The sequence below is a fragment of the Microcebus murinus genome, chromosome 1, assembly GCF_040939455.1.
Source record: "Microcebus murinus isolate Inina chromosome 1, M.murinus_Inina_mat1.0, whole genome shotgun sequence".
NCBI classification, from domain to species: Eukaryota; Metazoa; Chordata; class Mammalia; order Primates; family Cheirogaleidae; genus Microcebus; species Microcebus murinus.
The window spans coordinates 113,518,820-113,537,092 of record NC_134104.1 but is presented as its reverse complement, the minus strand read 5'-3'; the positions used below and the strand labels follow the sequence as shown (position 1 = coordinate 113,537,092).

Below are 18,273 nucleotides of genomic sequence, written 5' to 3'. Positions count from 1 at the left end.
TCCTTCCTATAACATCTAACAAGAGACAATATTGTTCTGCTCTAAGGGCCTGTGGTTCTTGTCCTAGTCCTTTGCTACCCGCCTTTAGTGTTACCGATTCATTTATTCACATGCTATGTTTTTCTCTGATTTACTAGTAAACTCCTGGATATGATCATATCTTATTTCAGTATTGAAATTGATGTTATTTATTCAGTTTACTTGTGTTGAAGAAATAAATGAGTGAAAGCAGGAAGTATACAGTTCTTTTATCATCTGCTTTTCAAAAGCAAGTTTTGAACTTCTTATTGATGTGAAATTCAGAAATGCTTGTAAATACTTTGATATTCCTAAATATTACATAATAAACAAACATTTGTAAAGCCATTGTATAACAGAAATCAGGCCTCAAAGGATTAAAACTACTAAAGGATGTCTTGGATCCACAGAATAATTTGACAAATGGTGTTGGAAACATAGATTGGATACAGAGTAATATGGTCTAGTTTTATCCTCTCAGAAGGTTGTTTTGACTTAATCATCTGCTCATAATGTATAGAAGAATGCTGTTTTCACCAATCTTTATGGGAAAATATTTTTTACTTTTCTATGTTTTTACCTGTGTTGAGCATGAAAAACACAAGTCTGGCATATGACATTTCCTAAAAATTTTGTGTGTTTACACATGGCATAACATTACAGTACATTGCTGCTTATATAAATGCCAACAGCTCTTATATTTTCCAGTTTTATACCTTTTTATTGGAAAGGACTCATGTAGCCATCAAAGCTGATCTCTTTCCAAGCATGTCAATGCCTAACCATCCCAGAAATACATGTGCTGTTATAAAATCCTCCAAGAGGCAATTACACAGCATAGGAATTCATTCCAGCTTCTCCTAATCCTAAAGTCAGTAATGTCATTCAAGCCTCTAAACTACATTCTTCTAACTAAGAGTAAAACTCATTTTCAAATCCTGTAACTTTTTGCAATTAAGGCCAAATACTCCCTTTATGTACCATGAAGGAAAAGGACCCAATGGGGCCACACTGATGGCTTCTGTGACTCTGCTGAGCTGGACCTCTTACAGAACTCTGACCGTCTTGTACTCTTTCCCACACTGGCCATCTTCTGGCAGTCCAGCTGTGAAATTCCCTAGGTCTCAGCCCCAGGCTCTCTGCCCTTTTCTGTCAGTGGAACCTCTCAGAGAGCCTGTCCTTTGGTGTGGGGTACAATAAACCACTCAGGACTCAGAGTCACATGCTTTAAGTCTCAGTTCCAACTCTGCTCTTACCAGTGGTAGGACCCTGGTCCTACTACGTGATTTATCTGGACATTAATTTATCTGTGTACGTACAACTAAGATTAGAGAATAACTTAGGTTTCTTCAAGCATTAAAGCATCCAGGACACTACAATTCTACCAATTCTAAGATGGTAATTTTCAAATACTGTGTATTTCTCTAGCTATAAGTGAATGAATAAGTAGTTGGATAAGTCTGAGAGGTTGGCAGAGCACCAGCTATTTATTTAGCAGCTATTAGGCATGAGGCACCATGATTGGCTTTGGGGATGCATTGGTCAGTAAAAGAGGCATGGTCCCTGCCTTTGTGAAGTTTGTAGCCTACTAGACAGTAAATGTTGTTAGCGTGATAATAAACAAAAAGCAAGAAAATACAAATATACTTTCAGATGCTGCTAAGTACTATGAAATGAGAGACAGAGAGAGAGAGGAAGAGGATATACTGTGAGAAAATTGCAGGGGCAAGCCCTCTCTGAAGAGGCAGTATGTTTTTTTTTTCTTTAGTGAAAGCAAGATTTATTCAGCAACTATAGAAAGTCTACTTCACAGACAGAGCAAAGGTTAGTTCTCCCTGCAGAAGAGAACCAAAGAGGCAGTATTTCAAGCCAAGATTTGAATGGGATAGGAAGGAACCTGATATTCGAAGGGCAGAAGACCATTTTAGGTAAAAAGAATGACGTGCAGAGGTCCTAAAGCAAGGAAGTTCTTGCTGTATTGAAGGAAGAAAATGAAAGGGGCTGGTGGATCTGCCCCAGTGGGGCTGAGGGAAAGAAGCATAAAATTAGCATCTCTCTCTTCATCATTTTCACCTGAACTCAAAGTGGGACTTAAATCCCAAACTTGTCTTCCCATTAGAATCCCCTTGGTGAGTGTCTAAAAAATTCTAAAGCTCAAGCTACTCCCTAAACTAGTCAAATCATAAAGTCCAAGGATGGAACAGAGGCATCAAAATATTTTGAAGCTTCCAAATGATTCCAAAGTGCAGTTTGGGAACCACTGATGCAAATTAATTTTAGTGCTTAAGTTATTGTTTTGCTCATCTATAAGATGATAAGGTTCAACATAATGAGGTCAGGTATTTTTCTTGCTCTAAATTAGGTGATCTGTATATGCAGTTCCAGGGTCATTTCCACCCATCCCTTTCCTCAAATCTTCTTTGCCTTCTTTACTTTTATCCTAATACTCCCCATATTCTTCCATCCAGGCTTGAATTCCTAGAATCTCAGACTCTTCACATTGCTTCTAAAAATCAAGAAGGTTCTGTTCATCCAAAGCATCTAGGCCCCTCCATGAAGCCCTCTTCCCTTCTTATCTGGTAACCACACAGTTCAGTTCTCACCTTCCAACCTACCCTGACAATGATCTTTCTGAGCTCAATTTGTACTGCCTATCCAAACCACATCCACCCTTCAAAGCCCTTCTCAAGTGCTACCTCCTCCAGGAAGCCTCCTAAAGAAGCTCAAGTGTCTGTGACAACAAATCTGTGAAGTTTTATAGTCCTCATAATCCATATGATACAATTTAGAACTGAATTATATACAGGTATATATTATACATTGGTCTTATCTCCCCAAAAGAATGTTAAATAAATGAATAAAACACACATTTTATTAATTCCTGGCATATAGTAAGCACTCAAACATTATCTAATAGTAACAATGGTAGCGTCATTGTTAGAGGTGGTAGAAGTGGCAATGATACTGCAGTGGTAAGAGCAGTGACAATAGTACTCGTGGTACTAGCAGGGTAATGATAACAATGCAATGCAAAAGCCCCATGTTAGCCAGGTACTTCATATACATCGTCTCACTTAAACATTAAAACAATCCTACAAAATAGGTTTTAATCTCCCCACTTCACAAATAAAAAGTTGGGGCTTGGGGACATTTAAAGAACTTACAAAGGGTGGATGGCAAATCTGTTTGATCCTGAATTTCTTTAACCATTACTATATGTTAACCTCCTTATAAGCCTTCCAATGGATGGAACAGTCTTTGGAATCCTTTTACATCTACCATACACACAGATTTATTGATCAATTGATTCATATGAATAGTTGCATGCAATGGAGAATTGCCAGTAAGGAAGCCAGACAATGGGTTGTTCAGTTTTGCAGACCAAGTAGCATCCCCCAACATTGGCACATAAGCAACAGATGTGTATTAAGACCTACTCTGTCCATTTATAAACAGGATCCTTTCCCCTGAAAGTCATCTGATATAGTAAGTGCACCAGTAGATGCCCCTTTCTTCACCAACAATGAGGGGAGGACTTACTCTGGGTGCGAAATCACCTGTTGCCAGCCTTGGATGATGCTTGAAGCAACAAATGCTGGTTGTGACTGAGTGGGTCACTTGATTTAGAAGTTTATCCAGAAAATTCTTGAGCCATTCGAAGTCAATTGAACATTTTATGTGCAGAAATCTTAATGTACCCACTTCAACATTTTCTCTGTCCCTGGCCTTAATTTTTCAAAAGCTAACATTTGACTTCAGCTGCCAATAAAGGAATAAATATGTCAATAATTCAATAATAAAACTTCTGATCAGGCATCTATTGGCAATCCTGTTAAAGAATAAAACTGCTATCGCAACAGAGATAATTATAAGTATCCTAGAGGGGATCAACCTTTTTGAAGAAATAGCACAATGTAGAAATGCAGATAAAAATGACTAGGAGAGTGAATAGAAAATACTTAATTTATGTCTAGGTACTAACCAAAAGTAAAACTGAAAAACATATTTTAATTAAAATCCTTTGTTGCTCAAAAGGTGATTTTTTAAAAAAATTGTTTATTTTAGGATAATTTTCTGTTATCATGTGAACAGAAAGAAACATGGAAGAGATTATCCAAAACAGCTGAAGATCTAGAAGTTGCTCCTATTTATTTCAGAAATATATTATTTGTTTTTTGTGTGTTTCAATTCCCTTCCTAACTAAGTATGATTTAAGCTAATATTATAATTAGTTTGACTTTCCTTAGCCTTCATCAAGTACTAGGAGGAAATTAATCTACAAATGTGCTAGAGGAAGTGAATATGAAAAAAAATTACCATAATTTATTCACCTTGAATGAGGAAAAATAGCAGACCAGGTACCTCCCCTACTATTCCAAACCTCTCAAAATAGAAAAAAAGAAAAGATTGACTGCATGTCACCATATTTATAAATAGCCAAGTGGCCAGTGTTTTGTGTTGGCAGCCAAAAGCCAATCATCCTAGAACAAGGTTTGCAACTGAAAATTTTTTCATTCCCTCCATTTCCTTTTGCCTTAAGGGAGATTTGAACTGAGTGGCTAACTGGAAATTTTTACAATGGCACTTAAACACATGTGTGAAAACTTGAAACAAGTATTGGGAAAGGCAGAGTTACAAATTTTTATTATTATTATTATTATTATTTTTATTGAATATAACTGTGGCTTGCAAAACAATTATATCAAAAACCTTTCTTTCCCAACTTCTAAGAAAATTAAGCTTATAATAAGAATATAATTCAAGGTATTGACCTCTTAGTCAACTAAATGGCCCCAATAGTGTGGTGTTGAAAAGAACATATATATATATGTGTGTGTGTGTGTGTGTGTGTGTGTGTGTGTGTGAGATACATTATATATAAGGCTCACATACGATGCAATTCTTTATACTGGAAAAAAAATACATATGACCAGATAGGATCCTTACCTTTTCAAGTATAGCATTGCCTTGGTGAGGACTGATGTTGTGCTGGCTTATTTCTCTCTTGTATTTATACTCATAAACTTGGTTAGTGATGTTAACCAGCAGAGTTGATGGACTGAAGGTCAGTTTGCCACAATCATAGACAGTTCCACTTTCAATATCAGTTGGTGCTGTAGCATATCGTAAAATTAATCCCATTATGAGACCTAAAATAAAGAATAAATAATTGTACCAGAGGAAGGCCATCTAAAATGTTACTTACTGAATGCTTTAAATATATGATTTGGGAACTTTAGAAGTGGCAAGGGAAAGGGCTGGGCCATTGCCTGGTTTAGAAAATTGTTCACTCTTCCATAGATACCAGTCCAACAGAATGAATTTTAGTGGGCACTACTGCTTGAATACTCTGCATAAATCACCATTTTTTTTTCCTTCCTAAATGGACTCACAAATTTTGGAGAGAAGAGATATCTATTTCTCCTACCCACCAAAGTACTTCAAGAAAACCTTTGCTCTGTGATAGACACATTTATTAGTAATCTAATCAATCAGGAGACAGAATTCCTCTAGGAATGTTTCTGGTCCACAGATGGGCACAGATCTAAGTTAGCCCCTTCAGACAAAAAGGAAGCAATTATATTTCATGATTAGAGGGAGAGGTGTTCTTGTTCTCTCCCTCAAGACATGACCAATGCAATACATTCCTCCCAATTTTTGCTGGCAAGTGTCTTATGACCATGAGGAGATCCAGTCCAAAGATACAGTCAACATACTGAGGTTGGTAGGACCAGATACAGACAGAACCTGGGTCCTGAAGGACATCATTGAGCTACAGGGATCAACCGGCCTACACTGGAACTACCCTAATTCTAGACTTCTCATTATATGACATAATACAGTATCTAATTTTTCAATAATTTTGAATCAAATTTCTGCTTACCTACAGCCAAATGTATTCTAGGAATACAGCATTTCTTTCCATGAAGAGATGGACCCTAAGGGACAATCCTTGACTTTCAGGTTCATCAATTCTGTTAGGATACTCATGGTAATCTGATAACTACTCTTTTAACATGGATTTATTAACAAGTATCAAAGGAACTTCAAAGGCCTAAATGCCTTCCATTTAAAATTAGGATTGATGTATATATTTAGGAATAAGTAATCCACAGTTCATTCTTTAAAACTTCAAATTTTGAAAGTTTTAACTCTCTTTTATGAAGCCAGTCATCTAATAACCTTTCGTTTATTTAATAAAACATTTGTTGGGTATACATTTTGTGCCAGATATTTATAGATTTGAAGTAAAAATATAGTCCCAGTCCTACAGGAGCTTGTTTGTATAAGTGAAGATTCATAAGCAAACAATTATAATACAACGTGACACATGCTGTGATAGCTGGGAAGCACTCTGTGTTACATGGGTATAGAAAGGAGACATTCCAAAGCCCTCTGAATTATGCAAAGTTTGAGATAAATCTTAAAAGATCCCATGGGATTTGTCCAGATGAGCTGAATCAGGGAACGAGTTGGGATCCAGGCCGCGTTTTGGTGGCAGCACGTGACAATAGAATCTGTGTTCTCCCCTTGTGTAGAATTGTTGGTGGGAAGTGACTGCTCAGCCAGGGACTGTGTTTCCTGGCTGTCTTGCATCTAGTCAGTTCTCACCAATGGAATATAAGCAGAAGTGGTGTGTGTCACTTCTGCCACAGCATTGAAGAAGTAGGTGAGTTTTTGTACTTCTCGTTTCCAATGTATCGGCCGGATGGGGAGGAATCAAAGGCCCTAATGGCAAACAGAGTCACAGAGCTGAAAGAGCCTGGGTCCCTGAGATGCTAGGTGGAGGAGAGTCACCCACCAACCAGGAATACCTGCACTGGACTGTTATGAGAGTGAAAAATTAACTTCTTTAAAATCACTGACATGTTGGTATTACTGTGTTAGCAATCACTAATGATAACTTAATTAATACAACGTATAAATACAGAGAGAGTTAAGAAATGTGGTACATTTAGGGAGTCACTGGTGGTATAATAAGAGAATAAGTGGAGAGAAAGAGAGAAAATTCTAGATTGTGACCATAGGCAAGGACCAGGTCATAAAGAGGCTTCTCTGTCATGCTAAGAAGTTTTTATTTTTAATCCAATGGTAATGTAGAACTATTGAAAGATTTTAGGCAGGAGAGTAAAGCAATGAAATTTTCATATAAGAACTATCACTTTGGCAACAATGTAGCAAACTAATTAGAGTGAGAGGTGAGAATAGAAATATATTTCTTTCAAGACTATCTTGCTTATTTCTGCTTTAGTGTTTGGCCCACCCTATCACAGTAGTTAGAAATATTGTATCCTAACCTTTATAGAAAGAGAAGATAAGTGATGGATATATAACCTTCACTGAGTGCTTGATCTGCCACAGAACAGTGGGCAACCATCCATGCATTGTCAAATGACTACAGTAAAACTAGTCAGGAAAAAGACGGGAAGATATATCATCTATGCTTCAAGTGGTTTAGGTCGCTTGCATAAGAACACCACTTTTTTCAACACTCTTTGCCTAGAAAGGATTCATTTCCTAAAAGTTATTTAGCAAGTGCCATGAACCATACTGTTCTTTCTACTGGCATGGAATGCAAAGAAGGGAGGCACAAGATACTAACTGCATGGGGCTGGAACAGAAATAACCCATGTTAATTTCGGTCAAAGTTCCCAGAGGGTGAGCTGCTTATTTTTGAAAAATGTTTTCAATGAAATAACAGGAAATAAACATGAAGAATTCACTGATACTTTCCAAGCAAAGAAAGCAACAAAGGCTCCATCATAATAGCGAGTGCCTAGTACCCAGTGTGGTTAAATTTATACAAGTTCTCCAAACCCAAATGGCCATGCCTGGTTCTGTGCACCAGCTCTGGTCCCAGTCTTTAAGAAGAAGCACACTGAAGTAAACGGAGGAAGCTGCTTCAGCCAGAGGTGACCAGATGTAACAGCCATGTAACACTGGCTTAGACAGATCTCCTCTTAGATAGATCTCCCTCTGTGAGGAGTGCAGTTGGCCAATGTTCTCAGCTTCTAGGCTCTGGAATTCATCACCCCATTCACACCGAGGCCACGCTTCCCATAAGTCTCTCCCAGCCAGTGACTGGGCTCATCAGGGATACTGAGGCAGGGAGATGGGGACTCCTCTGCAGGGCAACCATGGCTCATGGATACCCCAGAAGCCTTGCCAAACCTTTCTTAGAACTGTACCACAGCCTAAAGATTTCCTACCCAGCCTTCCTTCCTTCCCTGTCTCCACAGGGGTTGGGAATGCATCAAGCTGTGAGAGTTGTCCCAGTATCCTCAAGTTCACTCCCAGTTTTCTCTCAGAGGAATTTCCCCCAATACATCTTTTGTATAACTAATCTCTTTCCAGCATCTGCTTCTTGGAGGATCCAAATTAATACATTAGCCAAAAGGATCTGGCCCTACTTTTCCTTAAACCCCAAGGGTTGAGAGGAATCAATAGCTTGGCAGATTATAAGGACCAGTGGAAAAACTTTAGCCTCTCAGAACACCTGCTTAACAAACTCATGCACCCATAGCAGCAGCTGGGATTTTCTTATCTGTCAGAAGCCAGATACTTACCCATAGAGCTTCATAATGCTTTTTATAGCCAAATGTCTACTCAGTGTTTTAGCCATATGCTGACACAAATGTGGAGTGTTGAATTAACGCACACCAGCGCAATATTGTATGTGACTAGGTGACAGATAAAATAGCATTGCTAGTAGGAAGAAAATGGTAATGAGAGGGCATTGTTTTTACACCCACACCAAGATACAGGATAAAGAAAGCATAAATCACTTGTGCCACAGAAGGAGAAAAGAGAAGACTCTTTTCTGTGTTCATAAGCTGCCGTGGCTTATGAACACAAAAGCACCACTTTTGTCAACAAACCATGATGCAAACATCCTACTTGCTGTGGGGAAAAGGAGTCAACCTGCCCCAATAAAATGATACCCACCCAGCATATGTGCACACAACCTTGGCCCCAGGTTGTGGTCCCCCCACACAAGACACTTCTCTAACATCTGTCCCCTTGGCCTGTTGGTGGCATCAACTTCTCTAGGCAGAAATTCTAGTGCAGATACCTGCTCCGCTTCTTCAAGTCTGGGCACCTGGACACCTATGGTGACAGCAGTATGGACCTGCTGTCTAGTGAACCCTGACTACAACAACATACAAACCCCCCATGGAGCTTGGACAATAGACTTCCTCCCTAAAACACTCACTATCCTACAAAGTCCCTCTCAAGTCCCACCCATGGGAACCTGTGCTCTGATGGAGTCTGTGCTCATCGAGCTCCTGCACGTTTGTGTTCTTACAGCATCTATATTAATAGTTTGAATCACACACGTTAGGGACACGTTTTATAAAGACTTATATTGTTCAGCGCTGCTTTGCAGACGTTGGTTTTATCTCCCCAAGCAGACAATGAGACTATTTAGGGCAGAGACTCTGTGCTATTTTTCATCTCCTTCCCTCTAGAAAAGCCAAACATTTAGGCAGGATTGTATTTCAACTTTCTCTAAGTTCACAAAACTCCCCTGGAGTTAAAAAGAAAAGGATCCTCTGAGTTTATATAGTCAGTTGCCAACATTTTTAAGTGTCACATGTAGGGAACACCACACCAAATGCTATGATGTCCCTGTCCTTGCAGAGCTCTCGCTGTAACTGTCACACAGCACACGCCTGACGTGTTGGCAGCATGATGTCTGTGGAGGGAGTGAGGAAGGAGGAAACAGCCTCAGGAGCACTCAAACTAAGGAACATTTAGAAACATGAGCCTTGTCTTTCTAGACTGGTTCTCACTTCATTATCCACATTGAAAATAAGAGAAAACTCCATTCCCTTATTCTCTCACTTACTCATTCTGTGTTCACACCACAGACATCCAGGGCATTTCTCTGGGACTTGTGGGAGTTATAAAAAAAAAATGAATAAAATATGGTCTTGCCCCTAAAAGTTTAAAATATCTTAACCTACTAGCTCTTTTCCTTCTACCCAATTCTGTGATCCTAATTTCCAGTAAGAACAAGGTACATTAAGTGTCTCCTAAGTCTCCTTCTTATATTGTCTGCATTTCATGGCCCATGCCCCTGGCATCCTTGCATCCTGTCCACAGTCACTCTACATGATGCTCAAGCATTTTCCCAAAGTGGCTTTTCTTAGAGGAATATGCATGGGAACTTGCTTTAAAAAAAAATCTTTAACAGATTATAGAATGGTTTTTAAAACACAAAAGTGTTAAAACCTCTTTGGCTATCTCGACACTCGGATTGTGTTCAGACACCATGACACGCAGTGCCCACTGCATGGCACAACTGCAGCCAAATCCCTTCAGACTCTACATCTATAGGAGCCGTGCTTCCTTGGAGTTGCACAAGGCAGCAAGACCAACTATACGCATGTATCTAATTGGTCTGTTACGAAGTTATATATTTAAAGCTACATATTATAAGAATTTAGGAGCCTAAAGTAAATGTAGCTAATGCATGAAGATTGTAGGAGAACTAATTTTTTTGTGTGCCTTTTTCACTCTCAATGCATTGAGTGGCTACCAAGAATAATCTAGAGTGGCTACCAACCTAGATTAATGAAGCATTGCCCTTCTTTAAAACAAGATAAATTTTTAAAGTATGTAATATTATATTTCAACCTGATAAGTGTAACAGACACTACCGATTGCCAACCCAGCATCCATCTCCCCTTTTAACCAACAAAGCCCGACTTGTTCAGCTACCCACCCCTCCTGACACAGTCACGTGTTCGAGGAGGTTGACCTCACTCTTTGCTCTGGGGATGTTTCCATTCCCCTTGCTCATAGTTGGTTCCGAATGGTTATATGACCCTATTCCTGTCACTAAGAAGTGAAGGGAAACCTGCTAGGTGGCTTCTAAGAAAACGTTGACATCCAAAGGCAGGAGAGATGAACTCTTTTGTTTCTAAGGATGTTACTGGGCCTGGTTTGGACACTAGGAGCTACCATACCCACCTCACTGACAGCCTAATATTGAAGTCAGCACTGAGAACAGCAGAGCAGCAGAAAAGAAAACACTTCTGTCCTTCATGACACTAACAGGCTGCTGAATCAACCAGCCCTGAAGACTACTCTTCGCTGAACCTCCAGGTATAGAAATAATAAACATCCTTATTGCTTAAGTAGGGGTTAAGTCAGGGTTTTTTGGATCTTGCAGCCGAATGCATCTTGTTATTCATCTTATATATTAACAAATATAAAAGCCCTTCTTTTTCCTTTTTACAAATGAATGTACAAAGTCCTAAGGAACCCTAAAGGAAAGACCAACTAACTCCACCCTCACAAAGTGTTAGGGAAAACTTCACAAAGGAGGTTCTTAAAGACATGTGAGTTTGCCAGGTAGAGAAGAGGGCATGCCTTTCTACAGAGAAGTATATAGAAATCAACAAGCACAGCACTGAGTAGGCACGTCAAGCAACTTGGGATGGGCACTTTGGGCAGCTCAGGGAAAGGGCCTTGGTGTAGCAGAGAGGTGGAGAGGGTTCTGCAGGGAGAGAGGGTTGGCAAGAAGGTCCTGAGGAAGGACTGAGTGAACTTCTTGTTGGGAGGCAGATTTGCTCTGTTTGGGAGCACAGGAAATAGCATTTGGGGATAATTATTATATCTGAAGGGAGAAGAGAGAATTGAGGTACAGTAAGGACATAGAGAGGAAGTTAACATCAGCTTTAGTTTACACTTACATGAGGAACAATTTAGAGCACTCGGACAGAGGTATTTCAAGATAAAAGGAATAAAATAGAGCTCAAGAAGAGTGTTCTTTACCATTATTAGGACTTTTTACAGAGGGAGACTCTTTAAGGCAGAAAATCTGTGATTTCATTCAGATTCAAAAATTATGAAATAAGGACTCAAATGTGTGGACAAAAAGGAAATGGTATGACAAATAATCTAAAACAATGAGCCAAAACAATGAGAAACATTAAACTGTCTGTAAGATAGTATTCACAAATATGACTTCAACTGCATCTACAAAATTTTGAACTTTTTATTTGATGTTTATCCATCCTCCTCTCATCTTTGGGAGGAAGTCTTTGTTAGAACACTGATATAGAGAGATGATATGAGTTTGAATTTTAAATGTATAAATGCATTTCCTTTTTAGTAGTTTAGGTTTACCCTGAGATTAGTCAGGAATAGAACTGAAAGTAAAAATATACACTGCCTTCAGGTTTTTTAGGGCTTTTGTTCTTTCTCTGTCCTCCCACCAACCTTTTAAATTCAAAGGCTAAAGGAAAGTGTGAATGTTTCTAAAAGAGACACAATTTATTGTTTTGTGCTGGCTCACTATCAAGTTGCTTTGATGAAGAGAAGTGTCCCAGAATGATTTCAAAACAGGTCTGGGGCATCTGCTAATAAGAATACCTCATTATATGTCAAGGTATAAAGTGATCCATGAAGCTGTTTTACCTTGGAATGCCTCATTCAAAGTTTCTGTCTTCTCACAGTATAGTCACGTGAAAAGAGCGAGAAAGTCCCAACCATCAGATTCTCCACCAGGGTGGTAAAACCACCCTTACAAATTAATAAAAAGGGTGCAAGGAGAGAACTGTGGTAAAGGCCTAGGTAAAAACAATGATAATAATTAGCCACTGTCACCCTGTTTACTTGTCTATAATTGCCACTTTGGAGTCACACAGTTGGTGGTCAGAAAGATTCTTAGCTTTCTCCACAGATAACATCACCTTTTTGAAACCTAGGGCTAGTTTCTGAGATATCTTGCAGGTCCCGCATTCCAGTGGAACAGCTGACCCACACAGACTAGGGGCCCATACTGAGGAACTGACCCCCCACACACACCCAGAACCTGGTCAGCAAAGAAGATAATTTCTACAACCCTATGGTTCTACCCCAAACCCAGTCAATTATCCGATTCAATTGCCTGTGCCAAACTGTCTTTAAAAACCCTGTCTCCAAAATTCTTGGAGAGGCTGATTTGAGAAATTTCTCCCATTTCCCTGCTTAGCACTATGTGGAATAAACTCTTTCTCTGCCATAAACTCTGCTATCTCAGCATTAAGGTTTCCTCTTGGGCAGCGGGCAAATGAACCTAGTTGAGCAGCAACAGTGGGGTGTCTAATGTTTACCACCTATACTTGGTGCACACTGAATACCACACAAGACACACACATCACATGCACTCATCTCTCACACACATATGTACACACATGCACACATACATAACACACATACACATGTGCACATACAAACACATAACACACATGCAAATACACACAAACATATACACATGCATATGCACATGACTCATACACTTCACAGGACTCTGGGATTTCTAGCACAGTATTATAGATATCTATGTTTTAGAAACTATCTCAGCCACCAGCTTATACACCCCCTTCCTTGCAATTATCTTAGAAAGCTGACAGAAGAAATACAGAAATAGAGATATCTAACCAGAGACATATTGACTAAACAAATGGTTTCTTACTTTGTAATGTTTATACTAAACAGTCTATCTTTTCCCCTCAAACAAGAGGTGGAGACATTACAAAGTGTTGAAGACAGTGAAAGGGGAACTCTCTAGTAAAGAGAAATGGTCCAACCCTCCTCTTCAGCATAGGAAGGCAGTGAGATGAGAAAGAAAAAGCGGAAAACAGAGGAGATGAAACTTGGAAATGCATTTGCAATTTTATTTGCCTAGCAAAGTAGTTCTATATTTCAGTGCATTGGAACCACGTGGAAGGTTTGTTAAAACACAGACTGCTGGGCCCCGACCCTAGCAGATTGGCAGTTAGTTGTTGAAGTCCACATATTTGCATTTCTAACAAGTTCTCAGGTGAGGCTGATGCTGTTGGTTTAGGAACCACACTATGAGAAGCACTGTCCTGCAGACAATAGTTCCTGCAAATACAAGTTTCCTGCCAATACAAGGGGATTTTTAGGGAATCCCCTAAAAATCTACACCATCTCAGCTTCATGCACACAGGTTTCAGAATTTGGAGAGCCCAGAGGCATACTTGATAATCCTACCTACCAAAATTTAAATCTCTTGAAGTCTCTTCCAAAATTAAATTCAGTTAAACTAATATAGGATGAAAGCCTATTTTGCATTATTCACAAGAATCCATGTCCCTTCTTAAACTATTTACAGCACCTGCCACACCCATTATGACAACACAGATATTTAAAACCATTACTTACAATATTGCTTTCCCTGAAGCTGGGGCAATTGTTTCTAGGTGGGCCTCATCACTCTCCCTGGGATATCTCAACTCCAGCTACTCTGTGTGGATGCACTTTCACAGTACTGCTCTCCCTGTGCTTCCCACGCGGGCTTTTTGCCATGGACAGTGTAACATTTCTGAGGCATCAACGTAGAGGAGAAACTTAACTATCCCTACCCTCAACCATTTTCCACGCCTGGCTGCATGAGAGAGTTACATATCAGAACAGACTTTGATGGGACAACAACTGAGGCCAAAATTTGAGAGCACCAGTTTTCAAAATAGTGTTCTTGCCAATTACTCTGTGCAGCCTTAGCCACGTTATATATTTTCTCAGTTTCTGTTTCCTTATATGCAAACTAAAGGTGATGCCTATTTAGCATGGATATTGTGAGTATTAGCAGCTATGGATACAGTTAGGTATCTCAATCTATGTATTTCTTCTGTAAACTTCCTAAGATACCATCATCTGGCACTGAGTAGACATTTATTAAATAACAGCAACCATTCTAGTACTAAATGTGTGATATAGGTGAAAGAACATGTGTTTTTTAGTCCTGAGTCTGAAGCACAACTCTATTGGCTACCAGCAAGTTACTTTATGTCTCTTTATGTTACTTTATGTCAGTTTCCTTGTCTGTAACATAAAAATGATAGTACCCTCCCCCACACACACATACACACAAATATATCCAGATCTGTGATACCAGGTGGTGGTCTCATGAAGGTTTGAGTTCCATCCCTGCTATTAGTAGATGTGTCACCTCGGGCAAGTTACTTAATGTTTTGGTGTCTCAGTTTCCCTATCTAAAAGTGTTTTTTGTGAGGATTAAATAATATATGTAAAGTGCTTATAACAGCATAGTTTATATGGTAAATGCTGTTTGTTACCCATTTTTATTATTATATAGCAAACTTTTGATATATAATTTTTAACAGATCTTAGTTCTCCATGTCCCCACTTTCCTAACCATATAGGCTCAGTTGAGATTATATTTAATATCTACAAAAATAATTTGAATCATGAATTTATTTTCTTGACGTGTGCAGTCATTAGCCTTTTGAACCCTGAGAGGGGAATTCTTAGCAGTTTTTGGTAAAGGCTGCCCCTGTAGCTCCTATGGGATTCAGAAGCACAGCAGAATATATAGGTTATTTATTTGTTTATTTATTCATAATGTAGAAGCTATTTTATTAAAATCAACCTTTAAAAATCTACAGAGAACAATATGCCTTTGCTGCTTCTGCTTATTTCACCCTTTCTCTAGCAAATGCCTTACAACATGAAAAACCTTGCCTAGATCTCTCAAGTTCTTTAAAATCATGTGTTTTTTTTTTTATTTCAGCATATTATGGGGGTACAAATGTTAAGATTACGTATATTGCCCATGCCCCCTGTTCCCCCTCAAACCAGAGTCACTCTGGTTTTCATAAAAAAATGAATCCACAAACAGCTGAACATGCAGCCAGCCCTCAAAAGGTGTAATTTGTTCTCCTCACCTTTCTGACAAGAATTCAACAGGATTTACTGAGCACTCATTACAAAACTAGAGAAGGAACAGGAAGAACCAAGAGTGGTAAAATAACACTAATTAAAATCCTGCCTGGGAGAAAGGACTAGGAGTAGGTATCATTATAGGCTGTCAGGTTCTGGGAGGAAAGCTACTGGTTTGGGCTGGAGTGGCTAAAATACACTTAATTGTTCAAATTGGTCTTGGCCTGAAGTTTGAAAGACTTTTGCAGCTGGAAAGAAGCTTAGTGATATTTGTTCATTTCTTTCTCATTTTACAGATGAGAAGACTAAGGCCAGGAGTTAAGTCACTTGCCCCAAATAATGAATCTAGCTACTGAGAAAACAATCATCATGATTGAAAAACTCAAATCCCCATGGGAGAACAGCAATGCTTTCTCCACAAGCATGCCATTTTTTATTAAATAAAGAACGTCTGAAGGAAGTTCTGAAGGCAAGGGGCAGGGGGTGAAGTGGTAGTAAGCATCTCCTATGGGAGGCAGGGCTAGGCAGGAGGACGGTAAAATTGGATCAGTAGGGTGGAGCCAAACCATGTCCAACAACCCAAAATTTTTCCCGAGGAACCTCCCAGGAGTGCTAGAAGGAAATTAATGCCTTCAGAAGGTTTTTTGCAAAAGATCATTTTTTAAACCTTGGCAATTCATTATATAACTATATTTTCTTTAAATCTTAAAAAAACCTGCTGTTGAGTGAATTAAATTGGCAGTATTAAACTGCTAAGTTACTCCTAAAAGATCAGAAAACACTTTAACATGGCATAGTTTAATGAATTCAAATCTCCCACTTCGTGGCTTGAAATTTCCTTTGTGCCCACTGAACAGTGAACAAAATTTCTACATGAATTCAGAGACTACCCCTTACATGAAATCAATGGCAGAATTCTAAGAGGTTTAATTGTTCTTTCCCTAAGCTCAGATCCCAACTCTCAAATGCATGACATTATAAATGTCCCATAAAGTATGGACAGCCCCCAGTGATATATAATGGAATTCTTAATGCTATCGGAGAGCAAGGAGCAAATTTCTTTTATGAGCATCGAACAGGGCATACAAGGTCCTAAGTGAGCAGCGCTAAGTGCACCAGCTGGTGTCAATCAATATTTTGACCATTAATAGTCATTTAAGCTTTCAGTCCAGTTTAAATGAATATCACCATGGCTTATATTTTAAACCGGTTATGGATTCTAATCCCTTGATTTTGAAATAACAAGAGCCTAAGAATGTCATGAGAGACAATTACCCAATTACCCATTACTGTTCCTGGTGAAACAAAAATATTCTTATAATGCTGCCACTGATTTTTAAAAGCATCCTAGGACTCTTAATGACAGGAGAAAAGCTATTTTACATATAATGAATTACTTGTATTATTTGAAGTATCACATTTATCTCCAATCAACACAGAGGCAAGCCAAACACTACACATGATTTTTCTTGGTCTCTACAACTCTTCATATTATATTTTAAGAAATATGAGAACTTGGAAATTATTCTAACAATAACTATAAAATATCACTTAAACATTCTGCCTGATCACTTTTCCTCTTATTTTACTCCAAGAGCTCAGTTCCTATGACCCTGATCCCTAGAATTTTTAAATTGAATTCCCAGGTATACTGATAAAATGTATTATCTATTGAGCCTTCTAAAGACATTTGACAAATGTCAAAATAATACCACTAGAAAATAAGATAATAGACTAGGCTGAGGTATTATAGGAATTTTGGTGCTTAAGAAAAATATTTACAATCCTTGGTGCAGAGGTAACTGACACATTATGCAAATAGTTGACCAGAGCAAGATCAGTACTCAGTGCAGTAGGGGAACTGTTAGCCAAATTCATTGATAAGTTTTAGATGCAGGCCCGCTAAATCTTAGAAGATGTTTTGTTACAAGTGTATGTGTCTGTAGATGACTGAGTTACAGTCTACTCATGAAAGTTCACCTCCTTAAACAAATTTTAAAAGTTTAAGTTTTAAACATAGTTTTGTTTCCTTTCTTCCTCATTGGTTATCACCATGCCCCCAGCAGAAACCATGCAAAAACCATGAGTTTAATCCTCTGATGGATAAAGGGATTTGTATAATTTTATGCTGAAATTTTACTCTTTTGGATCTTCTGGAAAAGAGAGTCAGACTAATCCTGAAAGCTTAAATAGTATGAGGATGCATCTGGATCCCACAGACAAGTCCCCTCTCCAGGAAGATCACTGAAAGAATTTACTCAGTGAAGAGATGGAGGTTGAATCCCAGCCTAGCAACTAACTGATTGCATGACCTTCATCTCTCTAAGTCTTCATTTCTTTGTCTGCAAAATGAGGATGTTGGATTTCTGATCTTTAAGACTCCTTTCCAGTCTATGAATTCCAAGTTCATTTATAGCTGTTGTGCAATTAATTCACTTGTCATCTCCTTTCCCTCGTTATTAATATTAAAAAATGTTTATGAGAGTGTCTCATCTTGTTCTTCTACTGTAGTTTCAGATGATTTTATTACATCACTGACAGAAAGTCCTCAATAGA

General features: G+C 38.7%; 1 protein-coding gene across 1 annotated transcript in view; it reads right to left on the bottom strand.

The window, feature by feature from the left end:
* SLC9A9 (solute carrier family 9 member A9) overlaps positions 1-18,273 on the bottom strand; it is a 541,491-nt gene that overhangs the window by 520,138 nt on the left and 3,080 nt on the right. The window contains exon 2 of the mRNA XM_076004836.1: positions 4,966-5,168. Coding sequence (XP_075860951.1) covers positions 4,966-5,168 — 203 coding nt within the window. The remainder of the gene's footprint in view (positions 1-4,965; positions 5,169-18,273) is intronic.